General features: G+C 37.5%; 1 protein-coding gene across 1 annotated transcript in view; it reads left to right on the forward strand.

Annotated features, from left to right (window-relative positions):
* The window catches only part of adissp (adipose secreted signaling protein), a 102,334-nt gene extending 91,406 nt beyond the window's left edge, over positions 1 to 10,928 (forward strand). Inside the window, exons 5-6 of the mRNA XM_028801442.2 lie at positions 2,336 to 2,461; positions 6,840 to 10,928. Coding sequence (XP_028657275.1) covers positions 2,336 to 2,461; positions 6,840 to 6,940 — 227 coding nt within the window. The 3' untranslated portion in view covers positions 6,941 to 10,928. The remainder of the gene's footprint in view (positions 1 to 2,335; positions 2,462 to 6,839) is intronic.
* Positions 10,929 to 16,426: the final 5,498 nt, after the last annotated feature.

The raw sequence follows: 16,426 nt of genomic DNA on the forward strand, positions 1-16,426 counted from the left end.
GTTTTATTATTTTTGCATGTTTAGCTGATGCCTTTATCCATGGCAACTTATGCCATACTACTTCTTTAAGTATACAGTGGATTCAGAGTATTCAGACCCCTTCATTTTCTGTACACTTTGTTGCAGATTTAATTTATAATCATAATATTATGTATTATTTATTGTGGACTGATGGGGAAAAATTATGTTTTCAGAAAGGTTAGCAAATGTTGTTATAAAATCAAAAACTTAAATCTCCTACTTCTAAGTATTCATGCCCTTTGCTGTGACACTACAGATTGTGGTCAGGTGAATCCTGTTTGCTTTAATAATCCATGAGATGTATCTAGAACATGATTGTGGAGTATAGCTGTAGCAAATTGAATAGACTTGACATAGATTAGGAAGGGAAACACCTGTTTATGTAAGGTCCCACAATTCATTCTTGGTTTCTGCCCTAACATGTAGTGTGAAGTCCATGGAACTTTCTTTAGAGCACTGCAGTAAAATTATAGTGAAGCATAGATCAAGGCATGGGTATAAAACCATTTTTAAAGCTTTTAAGTGTTACCTGGAACACTTTGGCCTCAATAATTGTGAAATGGAAGACGTTTGGAACCACCAGGATTATTCTTGGAAGATTATTATACTTGGAAGCTTTGAAAGTTTTAAAAAGATGATGGCACAAGTACGTGAAAACAATCACAAAGAAATAAAAAGTTAAACTACGGACTCACTATATTTTGTGATTTTTCCTGACCCGATGAGTTGCCTCTAGCAGATAAATTTAGATAGGTGGATCCTGTAATATGGTTATTTAAAATTACTACTAGAAGTTTGTGAATGTATATTTTCTTCAGTAATTTTCAGCAAAGTGTACAGCTGAATAAATATTCACCACTTTTGTATCTAATTCTAATATACAGTACAAGAACATATATATTAAAGGTAAAGTTAATTTCTGGCACAAAAAAGTCACTTTAGTTTATCCGTTTTTAGAGTATAATAGAAAGATTTACAGTAATTGACAAGCACATCATATTTTGTCACTGTTTAGACATGAGCTACTATGTTATATACAAACAGCAGCCCACCTGCCTAAGCAAAATGGTTGGTTGACTTGGACTTGGCCTTGCTTCTGTTGTAGTAGTTCTCACCTCACTCATGATGCTAATGTGCTTCTCCAGCACTATGCTGTCTTGCATCTGCTGCCTAGCTCTCCAGAGCAGAGCTTCTGTGGGTGATGACTATACAGGATGATCTGAGTGAAGTTGTGAAAATATGCCTTATGCTTCAGAAGTAATTTCTGCTGTAAGCGTCTGTGAAGTAATAATTGCTGTAATTGGTACTTTCTGTGAGTTGTATAACAAACCTAAAGAGCAAAAAGTTGCGTAAATAAGCAAAAAACCTTTGCTATTGGGCTGAAACCAACCCTCATGAACTTCATCAGAGACCCATGCACAGTGAGCATGTTACAGTTTGGGCACCATTGTAGGCCCTTACTTTTTTGAGGAGGGGGGAGCAACGGTCACCGTTACTTCAGAATGTTAAAAACTGAAATGGCAGCGAACTTTTTGCAGCCCCATCTGGAAGAAATGTGGATGTAGTGGATGTCTGGTTTCAACAGGATGGAGCAACAGCTCATACAGCGTGGAGATCTATGCAAGTTTTGCAGGAGATATTTCCAGGGAAGCTGATCTTCCTGCGTGGCAAGGTCGGGTGGCCTTCATGTTCTCCTGATCTTGCTCTGTGCGATTTCTTCTTGTAGGGCTATCGCAAGTTGAAGGTATACACACACCAACCTTAAAGCCCTCAAGGACACTATTCACCACAAAATTGTTACTATTCCTCCTTGAAATGGCCAAACAAGTTATGCAAGCGTTCAGAAATCATCTCGAAGAGTGTATCGCTAACAATGGCCACCACCTTGAAGACATCATTTTTAAAAAAGTAAAAAAAAAAAAAAAAAAATCTATTTTGTCTATCCTTTCTTGTGTCGTAATGAAATTTATTTTATCTTGTAGCGTTTTTGCAGCTCATCACCCAGTAAACCCACTACCCAGAGTCTTTTACAATGAAGTCATACAGAATGTGGTTTCCTACTTTCTTGCTGAAGTTCATACCCCAGTCCTCACTAATTACTATATGTCTTTCTAACATTTGTATGTAATGTTAAATTTTGATGTTTGTAAATTGTGCAATACATGTTAAAAACTGTATTAGTCTTTAAAACAAAAAAAAAACTGACTAAACAGCCTTTAGATTAGTTCTTAAAAAGCTATAATTTATACCTTCTGTCTTGGTTTAATTCAATGCAAGTTTTTTTAAATAATTTTTGTCATTTTTATTTTTGTAGGTGGTCTCAGACTGTTTTGTGAATATACTGCCCATAAGGAGGGTGTTATCAAGGATGAGATTGCTCTTATCAGTGAAACCAGTGAAAAGGGGTCTGTGAAAGTGGTGATCCAAGCACGTGTAATGGGTGAGATAAATGCTACATACATCTGGAAAACTTGATGCCATAAGAGGCTGAGTCACACACACATTTATGCAGCTTATTAATTTTTATAATTAAGGATGGACACGGGTAAACAAATAAACCTGACTTAATGTAAAAATTATCTGTTTACAAATAATAGTTTATATCAACTTTATGAAAAGAGACAAGACATTTTAGAAAGGCAGGCCGCAAACACATCATTGTCCAATTTTGCTTGTAAATCTTAAGTACATGTATTGTACAAAGCTCCTCAAAGGCAAGCAAAACAATAAAGATGTTAACACAAACGTGAAGCTTAAAGAACAGAAATGCCCCCCACTATAACATGAAGAGGGTGGTGGTTCGATCATTAGCAAGAAACTACTTCTGAAGCAGACATTTGTGCAAGCCTGTGTACAAAAGTGCTATAGAGCCTCAGTGTTTGTCCTGTTTTGGCACAATACAATCTGAAATTAAATTGGGGTTTTATTTAAATTTTATGTAATGGACTTAACAATATAGTTCAAATTATTGAAGTGGAATGAAAATAAAATACAGAGTATGTATAGTGGGTATAGAGAAGAATCACCCCCTTCGAAATATTCACATTTTTTTTTCTTTACAGCCTTAAATGAAAACACACAAACCAATATTTTTTCCAGCTTTACTTGCTCGATGCAATCTATAACATCCAAGTGAAAGATATCACAGCTACAGTTCAGAAGAATTAAAAAAATAATAATAAAAAACAAGAAATACTGAGATTACAGTAATAAAGGATCACCCTACTCCTAAACAATACTTATAAAGTCAATCAGGTGTAAGTAACCACCATTTCCATTGCAGACCATGGTTACTGGCTTCCACCTGTGATTAGTGAAGCATAAAAACAGCTGTTCCTGGAGCATTCACTTGCTTCGTAGTGCAACTGATAGCAAACAACTGACTATGGGTGGCAAGCCACATAAGGCAAGAGATTGATACAAAAAAATCTCAAAGGCTTTATCAATCCCAATGAGCACAGTAAAGTCCATAATAAAGAAGTGGCAAGTGTTTGATACTACTAGGACCCTCCCTGGATCTTTCCGTCCCTCCAAACTGGATGGAAGAGCAAGGAGGAAACTGGTAAGAAAGGCTACCAAGAGACCAATGGCCACTTTGAAGGAGTTACAGGATTTTATGGCAAAGAGAAGTCATTGTATGCATGTGACAACAATTTTACAAGCGCTCCACAATTATGGCTTGTTCGGGAGGATTTTAAGGAAAAAGCCACTTCTCAAGAAAGGCCACATTAAGGCTCGTTTGAGCTTTGCCAGAATGTACCTTGAAGATTCTGATGCCAAGTGGAAAAAGATCTTCTGGCCAGATAAGACCAAAATCGAACTATTTGGCCTCAGTACCAAACGTTGCGCCTGGCAGAAATCCAATGCAGCTCACCATCCCCAACACACCATACCTACAGTAAAGCATGGGGGTGGCAGCATCCCGTTGTGGGGGTTTTTCTCTGCCGCAGGGCCTGGGGCTCTCGTTAGGGTAGAAGGAAAAATGGATGGGACAAAATACCATCAAATTCTTGAGGAAAACCTGCAACCCTATGCCAGAAAGTGGAAGATGGGTAGAATGTTCACCTTTCATCACAACGATGACTGGAAGCACACAGCAAAATAGACCACGCAGTGGCTGAAGGAGAAAAAAGTAAATGTCCTCATGTAGCCCAGTCAGAGCCCAGACCTAAATCCCATTGAAAATCTGTGGAAAGATTTAAAGATGGCAGTCCACCAATGCTCACCATCCAATTTGACCAAACTTGAACAGTTCTTTAAAGAAGAGTGGGCAAATATTGCTCAATCTAGATGTGCAAAGCTGATAAAGTATCCCAAAAGACTCCAGGCTGTCATTAAAGGAAAAGGTGGTTCAACAAAATATTGACATTGTGGGGGTGGTCCTTTATTAATCTCGGTATGTCCTTGTTTTTGATTTTTTTTTTTTTTTTTTTAATTTTTCTGAACTGCAGCTGTGATATCTTTCACTTGGATGTTATAGGTTGCATTGAGTAAGTAAAGCTGTGAAGAAATATTTTTTGTGTGTGTTTTCATTTAAGGCTGTAAAGCAAAAAAAATGGGAATATTTCAAAGGGGGTGATTCTTTTATATACCCTCTGTGTGTGTGCGTGTGTGTGTGTGTATAATATACATATAAAAAATAAGAAGTAAAACTGAAATATTGTGAGTGCATATGTTTTCATCACCTTTGCTATGAAACCCCTAAATAAGATGTAGTCCAACCAGTTAACTTCAGAATTCACATAATTAGTTGATTAGGGTCTACCTGTGTGCAATCACATGATCTGTCACATTTCAATTTATCTGTATAAATAGACCTGTTCTGAAAGGCCCCTGACTCTGTAGCCCCACTAAACAAGCAACATGAAGACCAAGAAGCACTCCAAACAGATCAGAAACAAAGTTGTGGAGAAGTATAGATCAATGTTTGGGATTTTTTTTATAAACCAAACCCTGCATATCCCATAGAGCACCATTAAATCCCTTATAACAAAATGGATAAAATATGGCAAAACTACAAACCTAACGAGAAGACCACCCACCAAAACTCACAGACCAGGCAAGGAGGGGAACAAAGACACCAAGAATAATGCTGAAGGAGCTACAAAGATCCACAGCAGAGAAGGATGTATCTGTCCATAGGACCACATTAAGCCATACATCCATCCATCCATTTTCCAACCCGCTGAATCCGAACACAGGGTCACGGGGGTCTGCTGGAGCCAATCCCAGCCAACACAAGGCACAAGGCAGGAAACAATCCTGGGCAGGGTGCAGATAAACGAGAAAACAACTTTGGAGTTTGCCAAAGAGCATGTGGCGGACTCTTCAATTGCATGGAAAAGAAGGTTCTCTGGTCAGACAAGACTAAAATTGAATATTTTGCCCGTCATGGGAAATGTTATGTGTAGGACGAACCCAAAACTTCCCATCACCCTGAAAACACCATTCCTACAGTGAATCCTGCGGTGTGGATGTTTTTCATTGTTGGGGACAGGAAAATTGATTGGGATTGAAGGAAAAATGGTTTTTTAACACAGGAAAACTTATGAGGAAAACCTGTTTCAGTCTGCCAGAAAACTGAAGCATACTGCTAAAGCTACACTGGAGTGGTTTAAAGGAAAACCTTTATTTGTCTTGGAATGAGAGTCAAAGCCCAGACCTCCATTAATTCGAGAATCTGATATTACTTGAAGATTACTGTACACCAGAATGCAACCCATTTAACTTGAAGGAGATGGCAGTTTTGCTTTGAGAAATGAGCAAAAATCCCGGTGGCTAGATGTGCTAAGCTAATGGAGACATTCCCCAAAAGACTTGTTGCTGGAATTGCAGCAAAAGGTGGGTTTACATACAAAGTATTGTCATATTGAGTGGGGATACCAATACACACTCGTGATTTCTGTTTTTGCATCTTAATGGTTTGTGTCACAATAAAAATATTGTTGGCTCCTTCAAGGTGGTAGGCATTGTATAAATCAAATGGTGCTAACCTCCCAAATATTTTAATTCCAGGTTGTTATGTAATAAAACCGGACAAACACTGTGGGGGATGAATACTTTCAGAAGGCACTGTGCTTTAAGGCAGACTAAAAATTTTTTTTTTTTCTCCCCCAGTCACTTTACAAAACAGATATATAGCTTTGCTGTATTTTTGCTTACAGTTTTTGCCTTATAGATATTTGTGATGCAGGTGCAATCCATTTTTATACATAAATAATAAATTTTAAAAATGGGATTAAAAAGTTTTGTCTTGTTAACTGTAGTGTTTATTGCCTAATATACTGTAACATGGGTGCTATGTAAAATCGGTCCTTGGAAGACCGGAAGTGTCTTTCTTTGAGAAGTAATATGGAATTTTTGTCAGGCAGTAAACCATTGCCAGTAAACAGGCCTGGAATAATTGGATTTAATGGAGTGGTTATATTGAATGTATGTATATGCATTCGTGTATGCTTATGTCATGTAATGAACAAATATAGTTTAACCGTTCAACCCTGACCAGTTTATTTTCCCTAATCATCCATATTTATAAAGTATCAATCTTTGTCATGCTGCTTTTATAGCCTTTTGCGTCAAGTAAGGTTTTGCTGCCATCTGCTGAATTTAGAAACATTTACAGGACCAGGTTTTATTCTGTATTTTGTGTTTGTATGTATGCACATTTATGTTCAACATTGTTTGTTAAAATTAAGTAATTCTGTAATTATACAACTAACCAGAGCAACATTGAACTTGTTAGATGTAATTTTACTCCCTTTTTTTTTTTTGTTTTTTATTTTTTGTTTGTTTTTTTGTTTTGTTTTGTTTTTTTTTAGATCGCCATCATGGAACGCCAATGCTCCTGGATGGGGTTCGCTGTATTGGTGCTGAGCCAGAGTACGACTCCGAACAGAGTGACTGGCAGGGATTTGACTAGTTGCAGCTGTCCACAGTATAGCCTTTAAGCTGGGGGGGGGGGGGGGGGTGGATATGGGGTAGTAATTGGGATTTTAAATACCTGTGAAAACCCAGTTTTTATTTTTTAATTTCTTTTCGTTCTTCTTGTAACATGAGTTTTTTGTTTGTTTATTAAGGTTTTGTATATGATGTCTTTAACTTGGATGTATTCAGAAATGTCAGGTTGGTAAATAATTAGGCCTCTTTGTCTTATCGCTGTATTCTTTCTTACTTGGGTAACCTCTAACTGTTGATGTTTGACAAAGGTGTCCTCCTTACCACGTGTGAAGCTGCTGGTCTGGATTTTAAAGCTTGAATGTAGTCTTGCATGAGAAGGTACCTTGAAACTGTGTTCCATTCTGCACACATGCAGTGTTTTTTTTGCTATCTAGGCTACACATGTATGCTGCCTGGACAGTGTCTTTGTTTTTTGACGTCTTTGTGCCATGAGGGTAACCTTTCTCCCTCTCTCCCTTTGAGCCATGTGTTTAGCATACTTCAGTCAGTCTGTTTCAAAGTAGTAATATCAGATGTTACCTATGTTGTTAAAATAAAACTGACTTGGTAGATGATTGTGTGATACTGACCACAAGCCATTGCTTTTTAAAAACAATTTGAGGACATAGTAATAGAGTAAGAAGTGGGTTTCATTTAAATAGTTTGTCCTCTTGGACAATGAACGATGGCACAAATTTGAGTCCTCTGCTTTGTCAACCTTGCCAATCAGTGCTGTGGTATATTCTAACTTGCAAGTTTTAAAAACCTCTTCTCCATATAATTCTGCATTACTTGTGCACACGGTGAAGTAGATTTGTGTGTGTATGTGAATGTAGGTTGGTATGTTCAGCATGGAATTGGTTGGCAATCTCATTACTTTAATAATGTCCACTTGGTGCGCTTATCTAGGAGAAATTTGTATGTACAATGTATCTGTTTGTGTCCAAGGGCATGTGTATACCTAACTTGAAACTGTCTTGGACATATTTATTTCTGCCGTTTTGTTGCCTTTATGTCCAACAGCATACTACATACTGTTTGGACTGATTTAAGAAAAAAATCAGGTCAGCTTTTGTGTGTAACTCCTACACAAACATATACGGAGTGTTTAAATAGGGGTTAATGCCTTAGATGCATACAGGTGTGTATATAATTTTTGGTACTTTAAGACATGGGTCGGCAACCAGAGGAATATGTGTTTTCATAGTGTTTTTAGCGTTTGATCACATTGCACTGCTCTTTTCTTTGTTACAGGAAGGTAGCTGGCTCTGTCAATTGATCTAAATGTGAAAATAATTTCATCTTAATTGGTCCTATATACTGCATGGCTTCTAATGGTTTTGTTCGCAGACAATTATGAACTCCTTTGAACTGAACAGTAGCCTCTAAGACTTGGTCCGTGGGTTTACTTGAGTATCTCTGCCAAGAAAAATTTCACATTGCAGCCGTTCAGATTTGAATCAAGCCTGTAATCTTGGGTTGCCTCAGCTTGAGGGATATGTGTAAAATATCTATCTTGTGCTACTTCTGCAGGCCCAGAAGTCACTGAGGTTTATTATTTTGTTAATTTGTAAATGCCCAGACCATGTGTTCCAATTTGTTCATTTAGTTTGATCGGATCAGGTCATTATATATTGTAATATTTCTAACATTGGCTCGATGTAGAGTTTGCACAGTTTGACACTGCTAAGACGTCCTTGTCATTTTCTTTGCTTTTTTTAAATTTTTGTCATTGCAGGTACACTTGTTTTACCCATATATCAATAATAAGTATGAGGTGACTAGCAATCAATGTTTGTTTATCCACATGTAGCAAAACAAAAAAAAAAAAAGAATTTATCCAGAGGATAACACAGTTAAATTGACCAGCTTTTCCAATCCAAGTGTATAAAATTTATACATGATCAAAAATAAGCAAAAAATAAAGAAAGAAAAAGTAACAAGGTTTGTATATGTTCTGTGTGAATTTATGCAGTAGCTGAAAAATGTAGAATCCCTTATAGTGCTAAAAGTGAGTATTATTGCAACAAAGTGTGTCTGAGGTCTTCTGTTTTGTGGACCGTAATTTCTAAATGGTGATAGCATGAATTTGTCTTTAAAGAAACCATTTAAACGGAAAACAGTGTAAATACTGTATTAAGGTAAATTGTGAAATCTACAAGTCTGCAATAAATATCCTGTTTGACACATCTCTTTAAACAGAGGCATGCTTTTATTTGTGGCATCTGTACATTAAATGGGTGAATCTAAAGCCCCATAAAATGGAAAATGTGAGAAAAAAATAATGTACATTTTTTAAAAGTATAATTTATGCATTCTATGTAACATGTCAGCAGCTCAAAACATTTAAAATTGACATTAGGCCGAAGTCATTATTGATATTGTTGAAAGGAGAAGTGTGCTAGTTCTGGTAATATTGGCTTGTGTATGTTGGTCACATACTGGTTTGGGTTTATTAGTGGCTACGAATACAGGAAGGTGCTACTGTGTGGCGAATGGTGCTGGACCTTATGGAGTGGTTGGATCATGTCATTTTAACTGACAAAAGGCACACCTTGCTCTGTAATACCAATAATATCTTCACATTTTTATTTTGCTTTCTATGCAGATTTGTTACAGATGGTAACTGTAAATTAATGATGTGTAGGTTCAATTCATACATTGAAGTACTGCAAATGAAGCTTGACAATAATGATTTGCTATTTGTGTTCCATCTATTGATCAGCCCAACTTAGTGTGTCTCTAATGAAAGTGCAGTGTAAAAATGCAAAAACCCCTTTGTCAACCAATTCCTTTTTATTTAATGGACACTATTCTATCATGCAGAGCCTTGGAAAGAAAGAAGCCCTGGGTTAGTGCTTGAGTTTGTTTTGCGTGGTGATTGATTGTATGTGCTGCACACACACACACACACACATATAAATTATATATATATATAATATTAAAGTATATTTTAATCAGAGCTGTGGGTCTGAAAGCATAGAATATAGCACTACGTATGTGTGCCATAATCAGGATTATGTGATAGCAATGCAATTCACTTGTCCCAAGCTGTACACGCTTTTAATCCAGTGTTTTGATTCTTTGGTTTAGCTACTCAAGTTCTCCATGTCTGTCATGTAGCCTGACAGGGGAAGCTAAGCTAGAACTATAGTCCGGGTGTCAATTTGTCAGTGGGGACGACAACTTGCTTAATTTATTGCCCAGTACTTTTATAGATTTATTGTTGATATTTGAAAGCAGTATATTTGATTGTCAAAGCAAAGCCAGTCCATAAACAATGCTGGATATTTTAATATAACTGATCATTGTGTAACTGTGAAATAAACCAAGCCACCATGCAGGTTCACTAAATTAAATGCTGGACTTAAGAAGCAGATGTTAGTAAATAATTCTGTGCTGCTTAAAGCACACTTTCATTGGTTTATTCAGGCAGTGGGTTACACTGCAGCCTTCACTTTAGTGCTGCCTGTTTTCCTTTTTGTTTTCACAACAGACTCTGCAAATCCCGTGTCAGTGGCTTCCATCGGGTATTGGTGGTAGACAAATCTGTGACAGAGTCAGGCAGCTTTTCTTGTCTTTCTTCTCAATTCTGTATCCTACTGTGAAATTGGGAATGGAAATTGTACACAGGAGCCAACGCTGCAACACAAGAAGCAGGTTCAGCACTGTAGACCTGGTCTGTGCAACTCTTAACCGTCTCAACAGTTTGGTGGGTGAAAGACTTCTGGTGACCAAGAAATAGCATTTGCTGTCAGTGTGTAAGAACATGCCATGTAGTGTACACTTCCATGCCAAGGGTTCCCTTTGCTGAAGTTTTGAAAAGGAAAAATAAACAAATGCAAAGCCAAAACTGTAAAACTATTTTTGATTAATGTATTATTTGAATTTTCATATTATTTAGTTTTACCTTTGAAATGCCTTGTACTCTTAAATGCAACAGCTGAATAAAGTGATACTTCATTTTCTCACCCCGGTGCCTGTGTGGTTTTGTATTGCACCTCAGCCTGCTTAAAACCTGACTATTCGAGTCCTGATGTCCAAATGGGACACAAGACTCCATTGATGAGGTCCACATGAGTAAGAGTGTCAACAGCTATAAGAGAGGGTGGATGTCCACTAGTACAGAATATGGTGAAGTTGTTGCAATTCTGTACAATCAACAATGATACAGATCAGTAAGTAACTGACACTTAATCTGAATGAAAAAGCCTAAACTCTGTTAGTTCAGCCACGATAGAATATGATGTGGTACAGTTCTTCATCCCAGACTTGCAGCCTTGGAAAGGCAACCATGAACAACAGAGACCTAATGATGTCAGATTGACCAAGCTGGATGCAGTAATATATGAAATGCTCCATGCAGCAGTCATAATGAAGGTCCTCTTCTCAACCAATCAGAAAAGTTAAACAGTTTGGTGCAATTGAACATATATTTTTAATTATCATACAATGTTTGGGGGGGGGGTTGCTTATTCCTGGAGGACCACAGTACATGCGGGTTTTATTCCGGCCTTTTCTTGCTTTTGATTTCTATGGCAGTTTTAACATTTATTGCAGCAATCCCAAAACACAAGTGTAGTTACAAAGCCCAGTTTATCATGTACAGAGTCACATGGAGGCTTAAGCCTGTCCTTGCAGCATCACATGCAAGCCAGAAACCATCCTTGGGTAAGGACACCAGTAAATCACAGAATCCACTCGTGCTCATTATGTATATGACCACAGCCATATCATTTATGATTATGACAATTGCTGCTTTCATTGTGACCTCTGGTATTACAAAACAACTTGATCACTCAACCACTGTACAAGATGGTGGCAAAGTAAAATCATCTAACATTTTGGATAAATGTAAACTTTTTCTGTTTCTCTCTAGTTGAATTCTGGTTAGAGATGATATTCCTTTTTGGTCTTGTCGTTTCAACTGCTTATTTTTGAAAATGAATTTGTTATCTGGTAATATATGCAGTCATATGAAAAAGTTTGGGAACCCCTCTTAATTCTTTGAAAGCTCAGCCAATGATAAATAAAAATCCAAAGTAGCAACTTCCTTTTAATATATGACATGCCTTATGGAAACAGTAGTATTTCAGCAATGGTGTTAAGTTTATTGGATTAACAGAAAATATGCATCATAACAAAATTAGGTGCATAAATTTTGGCACCACAACAGAGATATTATATCAATACTTAGTTGAGCCTCCTTTTGTAAATATAACAGCCTCTAGACGCCTCCTATAGCCTTTGATGTGTGTCTGGATTCTGGATGGAGGTATATTTGACCATTCTTCCATACAAAATCTCTCCAGTTCAGTTAAATTTGATGGATGCCGAGCATAGACAGCCTGCTTCAAATCATCCCATAGATTTTTCGATGATATTCAAGTCAGGGGACTGTGACGGCCATTCCAGAACATTGTACTTCACCCTCTGCATGAATGCCTTTGTTTTGGGTCATTGTCTTGTTGGAATATCCAACCCATTGCTTAACTTCAACTTTGTGACTGATGCTTGAACATTATCCTGAAGAATTTGTTGATATTGGGTTGAATTCATGCAACCCTTGACTTTAACAAGGGCCCCAGTCCCTAAACTAGCCACACAGCCCCACAGTATGATGGAACCTCCAACAAATTTGACAGTAGGTGGCAGGAGTATTTCTTGGAATGTGTTCTTCTTCCACCATGCAATGCGCTTTTTGTTATGACCAAATAACTCAATTTTTGTCTCATCAGTCCAAAGCACTTTGTTCCAAAATGAATCTGGCTTGTCTAAATGAGCATTTGCTTTCTCGTCACCCTGCCATACAGATGTTCTTTGTGCAAATTGCACCGAATTGTAGAACGATGTAGAGATACACCATCTGCAGCAAGATGTTCTTGCAGGTCTTTGGAGGTGATCTGTGGGTTGTCTGTAACCATTCTCACAATCCTGCACATATGCCGCTCCTGTGTTTTTCTTGGCCTGCCAGACCTGCTGGGTTTAACAGCAACTGTGCCTGTGGCCTTCCATTTCCTGATTCCATTTTTTACAGTTAAAACGGACAGTTTAAACCTCTGAGATAGCTTTTTGTAGCCTTCCCCTAAACCATGATACTGAACAATCTTTGTTTTCAGATCTTTTGAGAGTTGTTTTGAGGATCGCATGCTGTCACTCTTCAGAGGAGAGTCAAAGGGAAGCACAACTTGTAATTGACCTCCTTAAATACCATTTCTCTGATTGGACACACCTGTCTATGAAGTTCAAGGCTTAACGAGCTCATCCAACCAATTTGGTGTTGTAAGTAATCAGCATTGAGCAGTTACATGCATTCAAATCAGCAAAATTACAAGGGGACCCAAATTTTTGCACAGCCAGTTTTTCACATTTGTTTTAATTTCATACAACTAAATACTGCTTCACTAAAAATCTTTGTTCAGAAAACACCCCAGTACTCAGATGTTCCTAGGAAATGAAAGACATACCACTGTTATCTTTTTTGTTGAAAGTAAATTATTATGCAGGCTGAGAGGGGTTCCCAAACTTTTTCATATGACTGTATGTTAAAAGGAAGATTTTGAAAATTGCCCTAAACTTAACCGGGAGCCAGTGTAAAGATTTAAGAACAGGAGTTATGTGTTCGTATTTTCTTGTTCTTGTAATAATTCTTGCAGCAGCATTTTCGATTAACTGGAGGCTGTATAAAGAACAGTTTGAACATCCAGTGAACACCGCATTGCAGTAGTCAATCCTACTAGAAATAAATGCACAAATTAATTTCTCAGAATCCCACTTATTTAGAAAACGCCTTAATTTCACAACATTTTTAAGATGGAAGAAACCTGATTTAGAGCAGTGTTTCCCAAACTCGGTCCTGGGGACACACTGTGGCTGCAGATTTTTGTTCCAACCAGCTTCTGTTTTTAATTGGACTCCTGGGCTAATTAAGTGATGTGTTATTTCCCAAGTTCTGTGTTTTGGGAACAATATAGAAATTAGAAAACTAAGTTTGGTAAAAAAAAAAAGATATATATTAAAATGTACCAAGCAGTTATATGGGATTAATGTATGTTTTTCTTTTTAATAATATTTTCATCTTGATTTTCATTCTACTTTTCTAGGTGTTCTAATTATTTAATTAATCCATTATTTACTAAATAGTAGGTCTGACACTAAAGTAGTTGCAGTGCTGTTTGCCTGCGTGTCTGCTCTGCTCATTTTTAATTGTCATTAAGATACAACGAAGGGGGAAAACTGCACATAGAAAGGACAAAATATAATGAAATCAACAAAAGAGAGTTAAGCATTTAAATCTATAGCAAAAGCAGAAATTTGTAAATGTCTTATAAATGTAGATATCGTGCTGCTTTGCTTTTCTGAATGTAGAATAAAAAAAATTAATAGCAGCTAATTAAATGAGATCAGGGCTATCAGGTGTTGTTACTGATTAGGAATCTGGTTGGAACAAAAACCTGCAGCCACAGGGGGTCCCCAGGACCGAGGTTGGGAAACACTGCTTTAGACATCTTTGTAATGTGCGATTTAAATGACACGCTATAGTCGAAAATTCAGTAAATGCAGTTAATGGTGATTCCAATTTCTGAGTTGAATGGTGACAAAATATTGTTGTGATCAGCATCATTACCTCCAATAATTAACTCTGTTCTCTGTTTTATCAGTCTTTAAAGATAAGTAGAGCTCTCAAAAAACAGGGGGAAAAAATGGATGAAACCTTGGGAAAGTCAGTTCAAAGAGAGACCTTTCCAGGTAGGTTGGGCGTGCAGTGGATGTCGGGGGGAAAAAAAAGGGGGGGTCAGTACAATACACAGAACAGAACACAAGTCATCCTCAATACAATACAATAGTGCAATAGAAAAATTAAACGTACAGAGCAGAACTCAACAGTAGATGATATCACATAATAAGATTTGAGTCCTGGAGACCTCACCCACCAAGCTGCTTCCACCAATTGGCCATTCCACAGCTGAGTCGGCGCTGGGCCAGCCAATCCAATGAAAAGACCCTGATGATTCCTGCAGTTCTCCACGATCCTTTTACAATTTAGTGCTTCAGTTTTATTTTTCTTTCTAGAGCTGGATTTACCAATCTTACATCCATGGACGTATTTTGCATTCTTGATTCATCTGGTAAGCTGACACAGGACAGTGGAGCCTAACAGTAGAAACCTTGGCCACAAGACACGATCCCACCTAAGATGGGATGCCAGACCATCACGTGACAGAGGGACTTGTGCACATCCCCATTTTATATTTCTGGAGACCAGTATGTAAGATGAAGAGCCACTTGAGGAGGAGAACTGAGCTTGAGATGTGCTGCTTCTTACTGTCTCCATGGACATTTCTGTTAAATTCAAACAAGAAAAAGTTACTTACTAAGGTACTTTGTTTATGACAGTGTCAATATTTTATCACTACACTAGGGGGCTCCGCCCCCTGCTCGCTTCGCTCGCCAACCCCTGGCGTTGGGGCATGACAAAGAGTGAGATGTATGAATTAGATATAGAATAGTGTGCAGGTTTCGATGATGCCTATATAAATACAAAATAGAGTGTTTGGCATAGAGTAATGTTTTATTGGAATATTTCTCTGTATACAACATTAGTAGTAAAGATGGTGTCTTGTCTTTGAATGAGTCTTCCTTGGCATGGATCATTTTTAATTTTAACTTTATTGTGAGATGAACGTCGAACACATGAGAAGGCAAAATAAAGTTGTGCATGTCCAAAAACGGGTTCAGAGAGGTAGATGCCAACCTTGTCCATGGTTTGTTCTTGTGATTTTTTGCTGGTCATGGCAAATGCAGGTTTAATGGGGAACTGTCGGTGTTTCAATGTAAAAGGTAATTCTAGGTCAGAACTCGTAAGGTCAATTCCAAGAATGAGAGCAGTATTGTTAGCATGTGAATCTGAAAGAACTGTTGCTTGAATAACATCGTGTGTTATGGTGTTGACGACTAACCGTGTGCCATTGCATAAACCCTGTTTAGTGTTAAGGTTTCTTAATAGCATGATTATTGTTCCGTTTTTAAGGGTAAGGTTGTGTTGTGGTCATCCATCCGGGTTAATAGTGTTCAAATATTCTAATGGGAAATTCAGATGTTCATTGTCGTCATCAGAGTCAACTTTGTCAGAGCTTAGAAAGAGCCGTGTCTCTCCAGGAAGTAATGAAATGACCTGGTTATTAATGTGATTAACATGAATATTTTTTGGACATAATATAGTGCCTTGTGTTAACCACATATGCGAAAGCAGTATGGGCCATTGCCTTTTGGTGTCCTGTTATGTTCTCTGGTAGATGCAAAAGCAAATGAACTATTGTAGGATCTAATGTAGTTCATAAAGTTTTTACTTTCAGGCATATCCTTAGTTAGAAGCTTCTGTAGATATTCCGGATATGAATGTAAAGGAGGCAGTCTAATCTGCCCCTTTTGACAACAACGTGTAAATTCATTATTTGTATTGCCAGTT

Source organism: Erpetoichthys calabaricus, chromosome 5 (genome assembly GCF_900747795.2).
Source record: "Erpetoichthys calabaricus chromosome 5, fErpCal1.3, whole genome shotgun sequence".
NCBI lineage: Eukaryota > Metazoa > Chordata > Cladistia > Polypteriformes > Polypteridae > Erpetoichthys > Erpetoichthys calabaricus.